At 31.8% G+C, this 17,217-nt stretch overlaps 2 protein-coding genes across 2 annotated transcripts; both read left to right on the top strand.

Moving 5' to 3' along the window:
• Nucleotides 1-2,703: 2,703 nt before the first annotated feature.
• Nucleotides 2,704-11,270, top strand: LOC108202685 (protein POLLEN DEFECTIVE IN GUIDANCE 1-like). The gene is made up of 11 exons (XM_017371201.2): nt 2,704-3,838; nt 4,801-4,952; nt 5,426-5,529; nt 5,779-5,867; nt 6,015-6,088; nt 6,409-6,559; nt 6,650-6,817; nt 7,238-7,335; nt 7,463-7,585; nt 8,440-8,508; nt 10,582-11,270. The coding sequence occupies exons 1-11, from the start codon at nt 2,887-2,889 to the stop codon at nt 10,780-10,782; spliced, it is 2,181 nt and encodes a 726-aa protein (XP_017226690.1). The 5' UTR covers nt 2,704-2,886; the 3' UTR covers nt 10,783-11,270.
• A 1,554-nt stretch (nt 11,271-12,824) lies between these two features.
• On the top strand, nt 12,825-15,012 carry LOC108202686 (protein RGF1 INDUCIBLE TRANSCRIPTION FACTOR 1). Its single transcript, XM_017371203.2, has 4 exons — nt 12,825-12,974; nt 13,401-13,679; nt 14,191-14,346; nt 14,472-15,012. The coding sequence occupies exons 1-4, from the start codon at nt 12,972-12,974 to the stop codon at nt 14,721-14,723; spliced, it is 690 nt and encodes a 229-aa protein (XP_017226692.1). The 5' UTR covers nt 12,825-12,971; the 3' UTR covers nt 14,724-15,012.
• Nucleotides 15,013-17,217: the final 2,205 nt, after the last annotated feature.

Raw genomic sequence — 17,217 nt, 5'->3', positions numbered from 1 at the left:
CCAATTTTAACATTCTTCGTGAAAGAGGATTTACGGTCATGAAAGTTAAAGTTCAATTATCCGACTGAAATATATAATTTGAAAAGATATTCTTGATTTCGTATTTGGTAATCTACATGAAACTTGACCGAATGTTTTAGTGACGTTATATTTTATTAGCCAACTACTATTGTTGTAGAACTTAGTATCTCAATATTTATCCAATACACTAATGACGTAAGTGTTCGAAAATTGTCTAATACTCTCTCCATCTCATATTATGTGTCTTGTTTTGATTATTAGAGGGTTAATTTGACCAAATTTTGACCATTAATTAAAAAAATTATTAATCATTTTAAAATTCTAAAAAATGGATATGAAAGGGGATTAGATATACTTTTTAATAAAATAATTTTTTTAATCTTTTTAAGTTAGATAGTATGTGGAATCGTGATCAAAATTTAGTCAAATTGACTTTTTAATAGTCAAAACAAGACACATAATATGAGATGGAGAGAGTACTAATCTAGATTTACAGATTTTGTATCTCATCATTCAATTTAAAATTTAATTTATAGATTGGATAGCCTAGTGATAAAGGCTTATAGAGCTGTAATTCGAGTCGGGCGGCTCGCGAGCTCGCCCGGCTCGAACTCGTTTAAGTGTGTTCGGCTCGCTCGACTCGTTAAACAAGCCGGGTTCGGGTAAAGGTTTCGGCTCGTTTAATTAAACGAGCCGGCTCAACTCGACTCATGAAATTAAACGAGCCGAGTTCGGGTAGAGGTTTGGGCTCGATTAAGTGTAAAATTGTACGAGTTGGCTCGCTCGATCCGTGAAAACCGGCTCGCTTAGCTAAATGAGCCGGCTCGACTCGACTCGTAAAATTAACCGAGTCGTGTTCGGGCAAAGATTTAGGCTCGACTCGATTAAACTTGGCTCGAATTAGGCTCAGCTCGAATTACAGCCCTAGAGGCTTATCCTCTGTTGTCCTGGTCATGATTCGATTCTAACTTATATCGAGAATATCTGAGAAGAGACGCTCATTTGTAAGGTTATATAACCCATATTAGTATAAAAAAAGAAAAAAAACCTGTTATTCTTATTGGTTTAATTTCATATTTATACTATACTATTAAAGCCGAAAGATTAAAAGTTTGGTCGGTCGGTACTTGGGCCAAAATACGGGCCTATCTATATAACTAATTATTCTTTTTAATTTGGACCAAATTACGGGCCTATCTATATAATCAATTAATAATTCTTTTAAAATCGTCGGTACTTGGGTCAAAATACGGGCCTATCTATATAACTAATTATTCTTTTTAATTTGGGTCAAATTACGGGCCTATCTATATAACCAATTAACAATTCTTTTAAAATCGAAACAATAAAAGTTTGGTAGGTCAGTACTTGGGCCAAAATACGGGCCTATCTATATAACCAATTATTCTGGACCTATCTATATAACCAATTATCTTTTTTAATTTGGGCTAAAGTACGGGCCTATCGATATAACCAATTAATCCTTTTAGTTGAAATATATTACCTTTTTTATATTTTTGACTAAAAAACTTAATCTTCTAAAATAACATTAAGAAACATGGTAATTACTTTTTTTAACTAAAATATATTATCTTTTCATAAATTTTCTAACTAAAAAATTAATCTTTTACAATTAATACGAACATGGGCGACATATTTATACGTAAAGATGTGAGCCAAAAGTCTAAACGTCAAATAATAAAAAATAGAGAGAGTATTATTATATTGTCGGGCGGTCGGTACTTGCACCGAAGTACGGGCCTATCTATATATAAAACCAATTATTCTTTTTAACTAAAATAAATTATCTTTATATATTTATTAGCTAAAAGAACTCGATCTTCTAAAATAATATCGAGCAACATAGTAATTGTCTTTTTAATTAAAACGGGTTATCATTTTTAGATTTTCTAACTAAAAAATCAAGTTTTTACAATTAACACGGACGTCATATATATTAAAAATATAATTATTAATAAATAACATGTGATATTATTAAACCAAAAATACATTAATAACATTATTTTTAAATACTCTAATGATCTCACATTAAAAAAAATATTACAAATCTATCATATACTATATATTATTACAATATTAATAAAGCCGAAATAAAAAGTTCACTTGGTCGGTCAGTTAGTAAAGTTGGTGAATGGGTTGGTATTCGACCCACGGAGCTCTTGAATTTATAACATGTTATACTATATTTTTTTTATCATTTATTAAACCAAAACATTAAATTCAAATTAGTATGATGGGTCGGACGGTCGGTATTTGGTTTCATGCGTCTCTTTAAACTATAATATGTTTTATACCATATTATGAATTATTAATAACGAAATATTAAAAAGGTTGATTGGTTAGTTTATATATGAGTTTATAGGCCTTCTTAAATTATAACATGCAAAAAAAAAAAAATTTAACATTCTCATTAAAATATATATGTTCGACCTAATATTTAATTAGCCATTTGACGGACTTAACTATGAAGAATTTATCCAACTGCTAAATAAAATATTTATTTAACCACATTATTCTATAATAATTTTATTTTTACAATAAAATTAGATAAATTTAAGATATATAAAATAAAATAACAAATATGTTAACCGCCCGTGCATTGCACGGGTTATAAGCTAGTTTACTGATATACGAATAGAGGTGCAAAATCACATACACTATGAGTACTGATGAAGTTTATGTAGAAATTCATAGAAATAGTAAAAAAAAGAAAAATCCAGGTCACCACCGGAGCAAACACGCAAAGCAAAACTACAGGGGCCTCTTAAGTCACCCTTCCCGTAACATTTACTTTCACTAATCATCAAACCCTAGCTTGCTTAGCTAGCTCGTTTTTCACCTTCAATGGCGTCGCGATTACGACGTCGTAATCTTTCATTCGAACTCCTCTCCACCGGACTAGACGACAACGACGATCACATCGCTCCCGAGAACAACAATTTCTACAGATCTACCTCCGATCCGCTGCAAGGCGATGATGCGGAGGTGTTGAAATCGGCGAAGCGGCGAAAAAAACGGCGCAATCGCGGCGGTAAGGGCAAAAAGTCGTTGCTTGATTGCGTGATTGCGGAGGAGACGGTTGATTTTGGTAGCAAGAGTTGTAGTAGTAGTTGTGTCACTCAGACTGTTGTGTTTGATGGTGTTTCGGAGTCGAATGGCGGTGATCGGGCGGGTAGCTCGGAGTTTTTGGGGTTGAAAAGCTTGAAAGGAGGTGGATTGAGGCAGAGGAATGTGAATTCTGGTGATGATATAGCGAATGGCGGTGAATTGGAGTGTGTAAGTTCGAAGGATGGAGATTTGAGGCATAGGAATGTGAGTTGTGGAGGTGATAATGTGGCAAATGACGGTGAATTGGAGTGTGTGAGTTCGAAAGACGGAGAATTGAGGCAGCGGAATGTGAATCATGGCGGTAATGTGGTGAATGGCGGTGAACTTGAGCATGTGAGTTTGAAAGACGGAGAATTGAGGCAGCGGAATGTGAATCGTGATGATGTGGTGAATGGCGGTGTGAATAGTTCGGAGTATGTGAGCTTGAAAGGCGGAGAATTGAGGCAGCGGAATGTGAATGGAGGTAAGGAGGAGGAGAGGATTGTGTGTGAGGATGTAAAAGGTGGAGAATTGAGGCAACGAGGTAGTGTGAATGGCAGTGATGAGGAAAAGGTGGTTGTGGAAGATGTTAAAGCAACTGAGAGGTTTGGGGATAGTAATGTCAGGGAGGTTAACGGAAATGTTATGAGGAAATTGGAGAGTGAGACATGGTTGGATTGGAAGAAACTTATGGCCGAAGATCCTAACTGTGAGTTATCTATTTAAGTTTTGTTAATGCTTTGTTTTCTTTTATTTTTGGATGACTTTGGATCTATCTAAATCTAAATTAAGTGAGAATTAATTGGTAGTAGGTTTTAATGTCGATGACCGTAATTTTGATTGCTTATTATATTATCTTTTATCATGCATTGCGATTTTTTAATTGTGTGAATTTGGAACTGTTTTAATGTGAATGAGTCATAATTGTTTTGTATATATCGTATATGAATATTATGTTATTTTAGTGGACTAATAGTCCCGACTTTACGTGATGTTAAGTCATAACATTTTACCGTAGACAAACTATATTGCAATATGTAGCAGACATGGATTATACTTGTCTAGTTCAGCAATTTGAAACCATAACAAAGCTACATAAGCTTAAAGCTTAATTTATGAGGTACCGTAGCAGTACCATCATACTTGTCATTTGTTGGACTAGAAAACTATGTGGTATGTTATGGTTTGGCTTCATGGTGTCTGCATGGGATTGTGGGTGTTGCGATTTCAAGTCCTAATTGTGGTGGTTCTTCTGAAAAGCAATCCATAATCGAAGACTTTATACAAAGTAGCTAGTAAATTAAGTAAAAAAAAATTCTGCTTATTGAATATAACATGCTAGTAACAAAAAAATAGCCTTTTGTTTCTTTTAAAAAATATCAATGCATAATGTTGTACTAAAGGGGAAAGAGATATAAGTCTTATACTACTCCCTGGTTTTGACAATTTCTCTATCTTCAAGCACTTTGATAACTATTGTGTAGAACTTACTATGTATCCTAGGAGATCTCTAGAACTTTGTTAACTTGCTACAGTTGGACAAGTAATGGAAAGAAAACGAAGTCTAAATCTATGCAAATTTGCGCTTTGGCCTTTCAGTGTTTTCTTCTGATGAATCAACATACATACTTATTTCCTTTGCTGACTTTTGAATTTGATTTTTTGTGTCAGACAATTTACCATTAGAGAAATCTCCATTAAAATATTTTATTGAAGAAATGTACGATGGTAATTCGCTGCGGAATACAACAATTACTGCCAATGAGAAAGATCGAGAAAGAGTATATGATACTATATTCCGCTTGCCATGGCGTTGTGAACTGGTACTTATCTTTATCATAAATTCATTCTTTTTTGTAGTTTGTTGATGCGTGGCTCATTTACAGTTGTTAATGCACTTTACAAATGCATCTACATATATGTAAATTAATGGCTTTATTATCTAGCTGTCGCGACTCGCAATAGTAATAATTGTTTTTTAGTTAGTTAAATTATAAATACATATACTGTATCTGCTTTTTCAACCTTCTATATTCACATCTTATTTGTTATCAGTGCCAACTGGTGCAATTTGTATGTTTCTCCCTCTTAATGTACTAGCTCTACTTTGGAGTCATGTGGTTGGAGCTCTCTTTCAATATTCCCCCAGATACTGGTCATTCTTTTCATTTTATCATCATATCATATAGCGAGTCTATCATAGTTATTATATACTTGTAACATAGTATATTAACTATAGCTAGTTATCAGTGTATTAGTTTTCGAGTTAGATTTGAAGATCACTTTTCTTTTGCAGCTCATAAATGTTGGCTTTTTTGTTTGCTTGGATTCGTTTCTATCACTGGTAACTATCATGCCAACAAGACTTCTCGTCACAACTTGGAAGCATCTACAAGCAAGGTTAGTTCTCTCTCAAGTAATTTTTTTAAAACTTAAGCATAAGTATGTTTGGTCTGTGAAGATTAATGATCAATGACTCTTAACTTACCCTTTTTTTACAAGGGATTTTTTTTTCTCTTGTTTCGTTGCCTCTCTCTCTCACCCTCACTTTTACCATCTATTCCTGTTGTTTGCATATGTGGGCCAGGAAACATTAGGTGGCATTAAGCATTAGTTAATATATTTAAGTCCCTAGCAATTGTTATGCAGGCAGTTCAGGAGGCTTTCAGCAGCAGAGCTGTCGGATTTTGGTTGTTTTCTTGCGCTGGTTTGTGGTGTCATTCTCTTACAACAAACAGGTTTTGTAAGGAAGTTTGGCTTTTTACCCTTTTTTCCTTTTGCATTTGCTATATTATATCTAGGTGGAGGTAACAAACAAGGTTCTTTTTTCGTCTTGGTTGGCTGTATACTAAATTTTGCTATTTTGTTATTTTTTTCATTTTCAGATATTAGCCTGATATATCACATGATTCGTGGTCAAGGGACAATCAAACTTTATGTGGTGTACAATGTCCTAGAGGTGAGGGAAATTAGTTTGTAATTGATGAAAAGTTCAAGTTTATTATATATATTTGGCTGGACATTCTTCCAGTGAGTATTTATACTCAAATGGACTATCCCTTTCTGACTTGTTGTATACATTATGGATAATCACTTGTAGAAACAGTTATATTAGCAACTATTGCTGGAATCATTTTTAACAGAGATACTGATATCTTAACAAGAACTAGTATGCTAGTAAATTGCTGATGCCCCATTTTTATGCTTATAATATCTCACCTATTATGTTGGTTATTACGTGTCATTGCAATTCCTATTCACTGATATATTCCCCAACAGATATTTGACAAATTATGCCAAAGTTTTGGTGGGGATGTTCTGCAGACCTTATTCAATTCCGCAGATGGATTGGCAAATTGTTCCCCAGAATCCAGGACATATTGGTTATGGAGATTTATATCTGATGAAGCTTTAACAGTGACTTCATCAAATATCCTTTTGCTCTGACATTAAGTGTTTTATTAAAGTGCTTAACTTGCTATTTACACCATATGAAGTAGGATTCCTTAACTTCTTTTACTCATTCATTCATTCATCTTATTAGCTCAGGCCATTACTCTGTCAACCTGTATAGTCGCTCACAATAATGCGTTGCCAGCTTTGCTGGTATCCAACAATTTTGCCGAGATTAAAAGCAATGTTTTCAAGCGTTTTAGTAAGGATAACGTACAAAGTATGGTATACTATGGTATGTGCCTTCTTCGGATTTGTTGCCCCTTAAATTTTTATATATTTCATAGTACTGTTCTGCCATTTAGTAATTGACATATCTTTGTAGTTTAGCATAACTATCATCAGTATATTTTTTGTATGTGCTCGTTCCTCAGGGTGAGGACAGGGTTGTAAATAGAGATTGATTTTGCTGCAATATTTTTGTTTAAAAAGATGCGCATATCTTGTATATTGGCATACAATTTCAAGCATTGCTAGCAAAGAACATTATAATTACTACATTAACAGAATTGTATTGATGTCTACTTCTGCGCCAAAATTAATAAAATGTCAATGTTTTCTTGGAAATGCATACAGTTTTGTAACTTTTTTTAGATATTTATTGAATCATGGTCTCATTTGGTCTTATTTCTCTTGTTTATATTTCGGTGACCAGATTCAGTGGAGAGGTTCCACATATCGGCCTTTATATTGTTCATCTTAGCTCAGAACATTCTGGAAGCAGAGTCTCCTTGGTTCGAGAATTTTCTTTGTGTGAGTTTAATATGTCACTGGCTCAGAGTACATTTTCCAATTAAACCTATTAAATTATGTAATGGGAAATTCGAAATTGAAATGAATGTTTATCATTCTCTGACTATTTTCTGCCTAAATTTTTCAGAATGCTTCTATGGTTTTTATATGTGAAGTTATGATTGATATAATCAAACATTCTTTCATTGCGAAATTTAATGACATAAAGCCCATCGTATTCTCTGAGTTCCTCGAAGACCTTTGTAGACAGGTAATACCATACACACATATATGTATCGTGATCTTGTAATATATTTGATTTTTTGCCTGGATTGTGGTTTTGTTGTCTCCCTTTAATTATGAATTGCAGTAACCTTTTTCTCGTCTATAAGGATAAATGCCCTTCTGCAATATATATCTTACTTCATATATGTTTATAGTATGGCATGTGTGAAATACTCTATTTAAAGAGAATATAAGTCTATATTGTAGAAATACTATATTTAAGTAACCATTATACAAATTCATGACCTTGATGACAAAAACTTCCATGGAAGTACCTAAACTTGCGCTTGTTAATTATATTTCCTTTGCTACAAACTCAAGGATTTAGATCTTATGTTGGCTTTCTGCCCTGTTGGAGCCATAGTACTGCTTAAATTATACCATAAGGGTCCAACTCTGTCCACTTTTCCATCTTCTGTTTCATATATTGTAATATGCACGATTTGAGTTAATCTACAACATCGACATCATAACTAATTAGGAGGGTTACTGTCATATTATCTAGTTCAAGAGACCTTGCATTACAGAGAAAGCTAAATTCCTTGTACGGCAAATAGAGAAAGATCTTAATGAATCCTTTGATAATTAATGCTTCTCAAGTGCTTTATTTCTATAGATTATTTTCAGAGTACTGAAAGTATCACTTCTTACTTGGTGGAGATGATTAACATGTGCATAGTTATATGCATAGCCAAGTTTGCGCATATATACATACATACATACATACATACATACATACATACACACATATATATATATATATATGTATGTATCTGTCTCTGTGTGTGTCTGTATCTTCACGGGACGTCTTCTCTTATTGATCATAAAGCTTTTTTACAGAGACTGAATTTGCAAATGGAGAATGGGAAGAGAAACCTTACATTTGTTCCTTTAGCTCCTGCTTGTGTGGTAAGCTTTACATAATATATATTGTGAGTTTTACAAACACTCTGCTATCTATACTCTTTATTAATAAGCGAAACTTACTTTCAGTGGAACGTGCACAGTACCAAAATTTTGTTATCACAATATATTTATTTTTATATTAGTACACTTGTTATCTTCTACTACTTTAAGAAGCTCATATTTATACAAGTACTTGGTGTATTACATCTTCTACTACAGTTTTTTTAAGAACTCTTACAACTACTAGTACTCCAAATATTCTATTTATTATTAATAATTAACTATTAATACTATAATTTGGTTATCAAATTTTATTTGTCTTTACGTACTAATTTGATTTAATATGAATGCAATATTACATTATCAATTATAGTCCTTTAAAAACTCGGGGATTATTATTGATGTCATAAAAGACCAAGAGAAGGAAATTAGGAAAATTCATGATTGAGTTTTTGAGTGTAATAAAAGTGTTAAGAATGACATTCTCACCAATAGATCTTCAGATGCAAAGTTATATTCTGAAATAATATTTTTTTTAATTCTTTAAAATCAATTTAAGATAGTATTTATTTTTTTAAAACTTTTTTATAACATGAAATGATATAATGATGTCATTATCATGTAATTTTAATAGTTTTTTATTTCAAAAATATATTTATTTCATTCATTCAAATTTAACTTTTATATTTAATATCTTATGTATAGATTCAATAAAGTTATATGATTATAGCAATTTATTTGGGGGTTTTTTGACAAATATACAACTTTTAAAGAAAAGAAGTTGGAAAAACTTTTTCGTAAAAAATACGATTTTGCAACCAAATACAACCGGATTGAACCCAAATCAACCTCCAAAACAAAATAGTAAAATCCCAAAAAAAACAGAAAAGTAATATTTTTGATAATTTCTTTTACTCTTTATAAGAGTTCATAATATTACAAAATTTATTACATGTCATATGTATATATATTAGAGGATAATGGGCGTGAGGGTGGTCTCGGGAAACTTACCTGATGTTAGTTAAAACTTCAGTACAAATTTTTAGGGTAAATTTGTCAATACAAAGCCTACCCCTATTTTTATTATGAGTTTTTTACGGCCTAGTAATTTCAATGTAATGTATAGCTTTTCATTTCACTCTGGAATCGACAGTTTATCAGTTGACACAGCTGCATGCTATAAGTCGAAACCTACACTATACATACATTGAAACTGGAATCGACAGTTTGTCAGTTGACATAGCTGTGTGCTATAAGTAGAAACCTGCGCTATACATTACATTGAAATTAGAGGTGGCAAAATGGGAACAAAACCATAAAGCCAATTGGAACCAAACCAAAATCTCAAATTTAGTTGAACACGATGTCAGAGTTTTCAAAATGGTTTTGATTTGGGTTTGGACTACACGTTCCTCCCTTGATGAGGGATTAAAATCTGTGATATTCACATAACCAAAAACAGTTGTTAATCTTTGTAGATGAGTATCGCCTTTGTTGATATACAGTATGAATGATATAATGCAACATCAGGAAAACATTAATGATGTTTGATGCAGAATAAAGGGCTGTATAAAAAATTGAAAAAGAACAGTATGAATACCGAGATATTGTACATCAAAATATAAATGTGAAAAAAAACAAATAAATTAAAGATTATATGCACTATAACAATACCCTTATGAACTGTAGATCATTATGGGAGACTAAATGAATGGATAGACTATATAGTAGTATTATATATATACGTTCAAATGAATATACTGTTAGCATAAATTATTTCGAACACTCCTACACTCATCTCTAGAAAATCTACTGAAGAATTACATGTGGTAATATGGACATTATATGGTATTGGGGATCTGATAGCATACAGAAGCCATTTGTGGTAGCTCTTAACAGTAGGTATTTATTAAAAATATCCTATTTGGCAAACAAAGAAAAGATGCTTAGAATAGTCTTCATTATATTAAAGTTTCCGTATACCCCAACTAAAATTGCAAATTCAAAAATGTATGCTGATTTATTCACTGGTTACCATTGACTCCTAAATGTTAATACGTTGCTTCTTATTTTCAGGTAATCAGAGTATTGAGTCCAATATATGCAGCTCATCTTCCTCATAGCCCTTTGTTGTGGAGACTCTTCTGGATTTGCATATTATCAGCCATGACTTTTGTGATGCTTACAAGCCTTAAAGTAATGGTTGGCATGGGACTTCAAAAACATGCAACTTGGTATGTCAAACGATGCCAGAACAGGAAACTGCACAATGATTAAATGAGCTGTAAGAATTTTAGTTGCTCCAGAGGAATCTGAAGATCAAAATCTTATTGCTCCACAATGTAAGATATCCAATCAGCACTGGGATTGTATTGGACCTGCAAAATGCAGGCAGGACTTATCCTCGGGATCTGCCAAGCAGCTGTTGATTTCAAAAATCATGCATGATTTCGCTTGGTGAATTTTCTTCCCGATAGGAAGTGGTGAGTGACTGGATACGAACTTCCAAGTGACTCTTGTTCTCAAGGTTATTTATATTATATAATAGTATACTTACCTGTGGATATATGCAGGACCTAGCTTGAGAACTTCCTCAAGCTAGTCTTTTTGGATCACAAATTTACTGTATAGATCTTAAACTAACTTTACCTTTTCCATCCAGTCAATGTATCATATAGTTTTATAGGAAATATATCCGCTTATATAGATATATCATATGAATAAATATATAATTATTGAATTAATAGATTTTGCAATGCAGTATATGTTCAACCATTACCTTCGGTTGGTGTACGCAACTTTTTCTTCTTAATCGAATTTCATTCACCGTTCATTTAAAATTATGTCGACCAATCGAACTAGGCCCGAGGTACCAAAGTTATATGGCCCATTGGTGTCGTAATTATGTCTCAATATGTATTAATATATATAGAAACGTAGTTGCAATGAAGATTATTCTGAAAATTGATTAGACACCATAGAGCAAAGTTCAGGTCCATCAATCCATGAGCTGAGAAAAGCAGGAGAATGAAATAATTTCTGATTACGATAGGGGCCCTTGAAAATTCTGATATATTATCTGAAACTTATACAGTATAGTTAATATAATACATTAAACCTTCCCCATAATCATCACTTAGCTCTGGCTAATTATCATTGCTATAATTGATTATATTCCATAACTCATAATTTATCATTAGGGTTCTGAGTATAACTGTTGTAAAGTTTTTCATAATAATTGTATCTTCTCTATAGGGATGGTTGAGCATACAACATTTGCCAAAATTGCAACCGATATGGTGAAACTTTGAAGAAAAATGAAAGACGTTTAGCAAGGAAATGTGACAAAAGGTCTTAGAAGAGTAAATATAGCATGGCCGTTAGATACGACTACCAAACAATATGTAAATTATTTGTAATCCTGACCGAAAGAAAAAAATAATTTATCTACTTTGATATCCAGTTAAATCTTGCTAGATCGATAAAAGATATTCAATACTCCCTCCATCCCATTTCAAGTGTCCTGTTTGACTTTTGAATGGTCAAATTGACCAAATTTTGACCGAAAGTTATACATATTATATAATTTTTAAAAGTAAAAAAGTTATGTCATTATAAAGTACATACAATATACTATAAAATGTAATTTTTAGTTTTTTAAAATAATATTGAATTTTTCTTTATGTTTGGTCAAAAATTGGTCAATTTGACCGTTGAAAGTTAAAACAGGACACTTAAAATGAGATGGAGGGAGTATTTAACAAAATGTTCTGAGCATAAATCATTGTCTTAAAATTTATTATCATCACTTCTGTCAAAAAAAAAAAAAAATTATCATCACAAATAAATGTTAGTATCAGTCCCTACATCTCGTTTGTAATTATGATTATTTTTGTTAAAAGTTTCGCGTTAAGTTATCAGTATATACATTCTCGATCATATATATTTACTTGTCCTGATTTTATAAAAAATCAAGAAAATTAAAGGGAAGTAGTATGTTTGTAGATCAGATTGTGTGTATTTCATCCTAAAAGTTAGATTTTCCTAACGTAAGAAAATAAATTGCAATTGTTTTTATACTAGCTATAATTATTTTATCATACAAATTCAATGTGAAAGGAAAGCAAAACTGTTGCGTCGTTCAAGAGCTGCTTATCGAGTTAATTATTGATTAATTAAAAGAATTAATTTGTGTCCGTATCTTAAGGATGGCTTTTGCCGCTAATTAAACGTAGGCCCCACCTACATGTCTGTAAAGTTATGTAGTGTGGTGGAATAAAATGTTGACTATATTATCAAAAGATTTTGTTACTTGTTGCACCATTTTTATCTACACTGTCCTTTCCTTTTCACTTGCCACTACAAATTCTACCACCCTTCCCATGAAATCTCCTATATAATATCTTCTTTCTCCATTCCTCAGCCTCTCCTCTCCATCAGTTTCACCTCCATCCCAATTCTCCAACATGGTTAGTTTCCGTCTTTTCTCGTTCGTAACGGGATATACTGAGTTTGTTTGGTCTAAGTTTGGTTTTAATTATATTTATCAGGAAATTTATATGTTTATTATGATCAAGAGCCAAATTATGAGTAATTTGGATCAATTAAGTGATGGAATATACCGAGTATGTTTGGTTTGGTTTATATCTGTGTAGGATCCGAAAATTTATATGTTTACTACGATGATGAGCCAAATTATGAGTAATTTGGATCAAAAGTGATAGAATATACTGAATATGTTTGGTTTGGTTTATATATATGTATAGCATCCGGGAATTTATATGTTTACTATGACGATGAGCCAAATTATGAGTAATTCTGGATTAAGCAAGTAATTTATATATTTGTTGTGCTCATGATTACTAAATTTGTACTGAAACTTGAAATTTATGTAGGTTGGATGTACAAAACGTTTGCAGAAGAGGAAAGTGGAGTGGTTGAGAAGCTTATTACGCGTAAAATTCTTTACAATTTGTGATGATCATAAGGATCTCAGGAAGAATGAGAAGAATTTGTTTTGTATTGATTGCAATATGTGTTTCTGCAAGCACTGTGTCTGTACTAGCTCTCACTGCAGCAGCTTTCATCGACGTCTCCAAATCTGCAGATATGTTTATCATGATGTTGTTCGTCTCCAAGAAATTCAGAAATTTTTTGATTGTTCCAAGATCCAAGTTAGTTCTCGTAATTCAACTTTGAATTAGTATGTTCATACTTGACGGTTTACCTAATTCTTGCTATTGATTGATTGGTATATGTAGGGGTGAAAACGAGTTGAATATCATCGTACTAGTGTGGTCAATGTTAGTCGTTTTCTTGATATAATTCAAATTTGATATTAGTATAATTCAATTAGGATACGAACTAGTCTCAAAATTTAACCATTTCAGTATGGTACCCACATTTCTTGTTTTTCTAAAAATATGTTATGAATTTTGCGGTGATGGTACCTGCTGCCCACCAAATTTATTGTTCTAGTAACTAATTTGATTAGTTAGTAAATTTTCGGATGGCATGGTACATCTGTTGATGAATTTGGAGTTGCTTTGTAAGCCTTATGAATTTCAGATAAAATATGTTATGCATACTACTGGATCAGTTGCTTTAAAGTCTTTTGCATTTGGAGTGAACTGTTCCTTTGTTTTTGTTCTTCTGAAATTAACTGGCAAGAACATATGTCTGCAGACGTATAAAATCAACGGTGAAATGGCTATACACTTGAATCCGCGCCCTCAATTGAAAGATGTGAAAGCAGCAAAATTAAGGAATGGTGCTCAATGTCAAGGATGTGGAAGGCACATTCATGACTTCCCTAATCAGTTCTGCTCTATTGCCTGCAAAGTATGAAACAATGTGTATTTTTTTCATACCATTTAATTAATTGCGGATATCTTTATAAAAAAGAACTCGATCTCCTTCAATTGTAGGTTATGAACCTATTGTCTACTAATATGATCAAATTTCAGGTAAATATTTTGAACAGAATGTCTGAAGGCGAGGAACATGATATGATTTCCATACCCCTTGATGAATTCGACGCTGTTTCTTGGAAAGACAACTATGATCAGAGCGAGTATAGAGACGACAATGAATCGTCTCTTTCCCCAACAGATCAGTCATCTGAGGTAATACAATGCAGCTGGTTAAGCTCAGCATCAAAGCCTAAGAAACTAGTGCACAAAAGGAAAGGTGTTCCCAGAAGAGCTCCCCTCTCTTAGTGCCTAAAAGGGTCATTTTCCTAGGATTGTGATCTTCTATATTTGGCTACATTGAGGTATATTACAATAAAAGAAAAGGTAAAGAAAAGGTCAAAAGTAAAATTTGTAAGTTTTTGCTATACAACTATAGTAGTATATACAAATGAAATGTTTAATGAAGTCAATTCATTCTCAAAGTAGGCCACATTTTTTGGGATTAAGTTGGGTTAGTTGAAGTGTGCTCCCCACCCCAGTGTGATTGTATAGCATTTGGGTATTGGTATTGGCTGCAGAATTCTTGTTTCTGTGATATTGTTTGATTCTTGTTCACATCAAAGATTTTTTTTTTTTGACAAATGTTCACATTAAAGATTAAAACAACTGTACTGCCATAAAACTGTTTAAATCACGGGACTTGAGTTTGAGTTTGAGTTTGATTTTTATTCGCCTGTTCCTATAAAATCTGGTAATGGTAGGTATAAATTTGTCGCCGAATTTTATTATATTTTTCATATATTTTAGTGATTAGAATTTCAAATTTGCAATAAGATGGTTATATATTATTTTAATTCATAAATAAAGTGGTTGTTTTTTAGATGGGCTTCAGAGCATCTCCAAACTTATAAATTATTAGCTAAAAGTCATTAATACATGTTTTGTATAAAAAAATATAAATAAAAAATATTTTAGCGTATAATTATATTTAACCTCCTAATTTTTTTTATATTCGATCAACAAGGTTTCGCTTCATCTTAATAATATTAATAATAATTTCATTCCATTTTTAAAATGTAACTAATCAATAGCTGGAACCATGGGAGCATAATGTTTTACAAATTTGATATATGAATAACTCACCTAAAAGTAGATGTAAATGGTAAAACGACCTATAAACAGTACACCCGGGAGTAATTGTTTTCAGTGTTGGGTCGAAAAACTAGTTTTTTAATCTCTATACATGTATTCCCTCCGTCCCATTATTTCTCTTATATTATTTTTTGACATGTTTTTGAATATTTATTTAAAGTATAGTTTCATAATATATTTTTTTAAAAAAAATTCTGAAAAAGAAATTTGATATATGCATTTTATTTATAAAAAAATTTGAAAAAAAATATTATGAAATTATATTTTATGAAAGTTTCAAAATTCGTGTAAACATAAAAGTAAACAAACTAAAGCGATCGGAGGGAGTATGAAAATACAGCCTTTAGTCTGATTTGTTTATGAATGAGAATGTGGTGTAACAAGAAGTTTGTCGCAATCTTTGTCAGATTGAGTACGTGATGGAGTCTTGATTTGTCTGTTATGCAGTAGTTGGTTTTGCTGGGGACCCTCTCATCCCATGCATTAAGCCAATATAATTTCAATATTGTGGCTTTTTTATAAAGTTTTTGAGTGTATTATCAAGGTGGCAGACACAAAAGCCGCCTAAAGTAATTCAAAGATAACATCCAGATGCTCATACATATTTGCATCTGCTTACTTTTACATGTGTTGTACATGTGCTCCCCTACTTCTTGTATTGCGATGTATCTTCGGGGAAGGTAGTTTATCTCCTGATCATGTCATAATTAAGAGCATGTTTGGCTCGGTAAGACGGAACTCAAAGTTATATTCAACTTTAAGCTGAAAAATGTATGTTTGTGTAATAAGTTGGCTTAAAGTCTGAAATAAGTCAGAAGTTAATTTAAGGTACTTTTTCAGTGACTTAATTTTTTTTAATTTTTTTTTATCAAAATTACCCCTAAGTCATAAATTACTCATAAATCAATTTTATTTTTATGTTATATTTTTAATAACCTTTAAGTCATTAGTAAATCAAAATTATTCAAACATACTTTTAAACTCCCACCTTATTACATAAATCACGTTAAGTTGTAAGTCATGTCAAATCGTAGTCATAAACTCAGCCAAACCGGATCTAAATCGAGTCGAGTTTAAATTTTATAATAATAAAAATAGTATAAACTTTTGTGATTGTAAATGCGTTTGCTTATTTAATTAATTTAATTAATTTTTATTTCAATTTTTATAGGAGCCTATTTGTCTGGATTTTAAATTGAGAATTTAAAACTGTAAGTCAGAATCTGAATTAAAATCTAAAAAAGGTAGAAACTTATTTTAAGTTAGAAGTTAGTTTGACATATTTTTTCAGTGATTTTAGTTTTTTTTAAAATTTGATAAAAGTTATCCATAAATCATAAATTACTCATAAATCATTTTTATTCTTATTTTTATCTTTTTAATAATTCATGAGTCATTAACAAGTCAAAATTATTCGAATAGACATTTTAAATTCCCATTTATCACATAATCATATATTAAGTCATAAGTCATAATTTTAAGTTCTCTCGGACGACTTCAAAATCTAGTTTCCGCTTATTGCATACATAATTACACATCGATTCAAATATTTATATATCAGAACTTGAATTATAGTAAATAGTAACTGGTTCAAGAGGATGATCAGCCATATCGAGAACAAAGAAACCCGTTCATATTCGTTTTACTT

Source organism: Daucus carota, chromosome 9, assembly GCF_001625215.2.
Source record: "Daucus carota subsp. sativus chromosome 9, DH1 v3.0, whole genome shotgun sequence".
NCBI classification, from domain to species: domain Eukaryota; kingdom Viridiplantae; phylum Streptophyta; class Magnoliopsida; order Apiales; family Apiaceae; genus Daucus; species Daucus carota.
This window is presented reverse-complemented; position numbering and strand designations above follow the sequence as displayed.

Bases quoted from the DNA above. Each gene is read 5' to 3' on its own strand.
- LOC108202685 (XM_017371201.2), top strand. From the start codon at position 2,887: ATGGCGTCGCGATTACGACGTCGTAATCTTTCATTCGAACTCCTCTCC. The intron at 5,868-6,014 runs GTTTTGTAAGGA...TTTCATTTTCAG, and splicing joins CATTCTCTTACAACAAACAG to ATATTAGCCTGATATATCAC. The intron at 6,560-6,649 runs ATATCCTTTTGC...AACTTCTTTTAC, and splicing joins TTTAACAGTGACTTCATCAA to TCATTCATTCATTCATCTTA.
- LOC108202686 (XM_017371203.2), top strand. The intron at 13,680-14,190 runs GTTAGTTCTCGT...ATATGTCTGCAG, and splicing joins TTGATTGTTCCAAGATCCAA to ACGTATAAAATCAACGGTGA. The intron at 14,347-14,471 runs GTATGAAACAAT...ATCAAATTTCAG, and splicing joins TCTGCTCTATTGCCTGCAAA to GTAAATATTTTGAACAGAAT.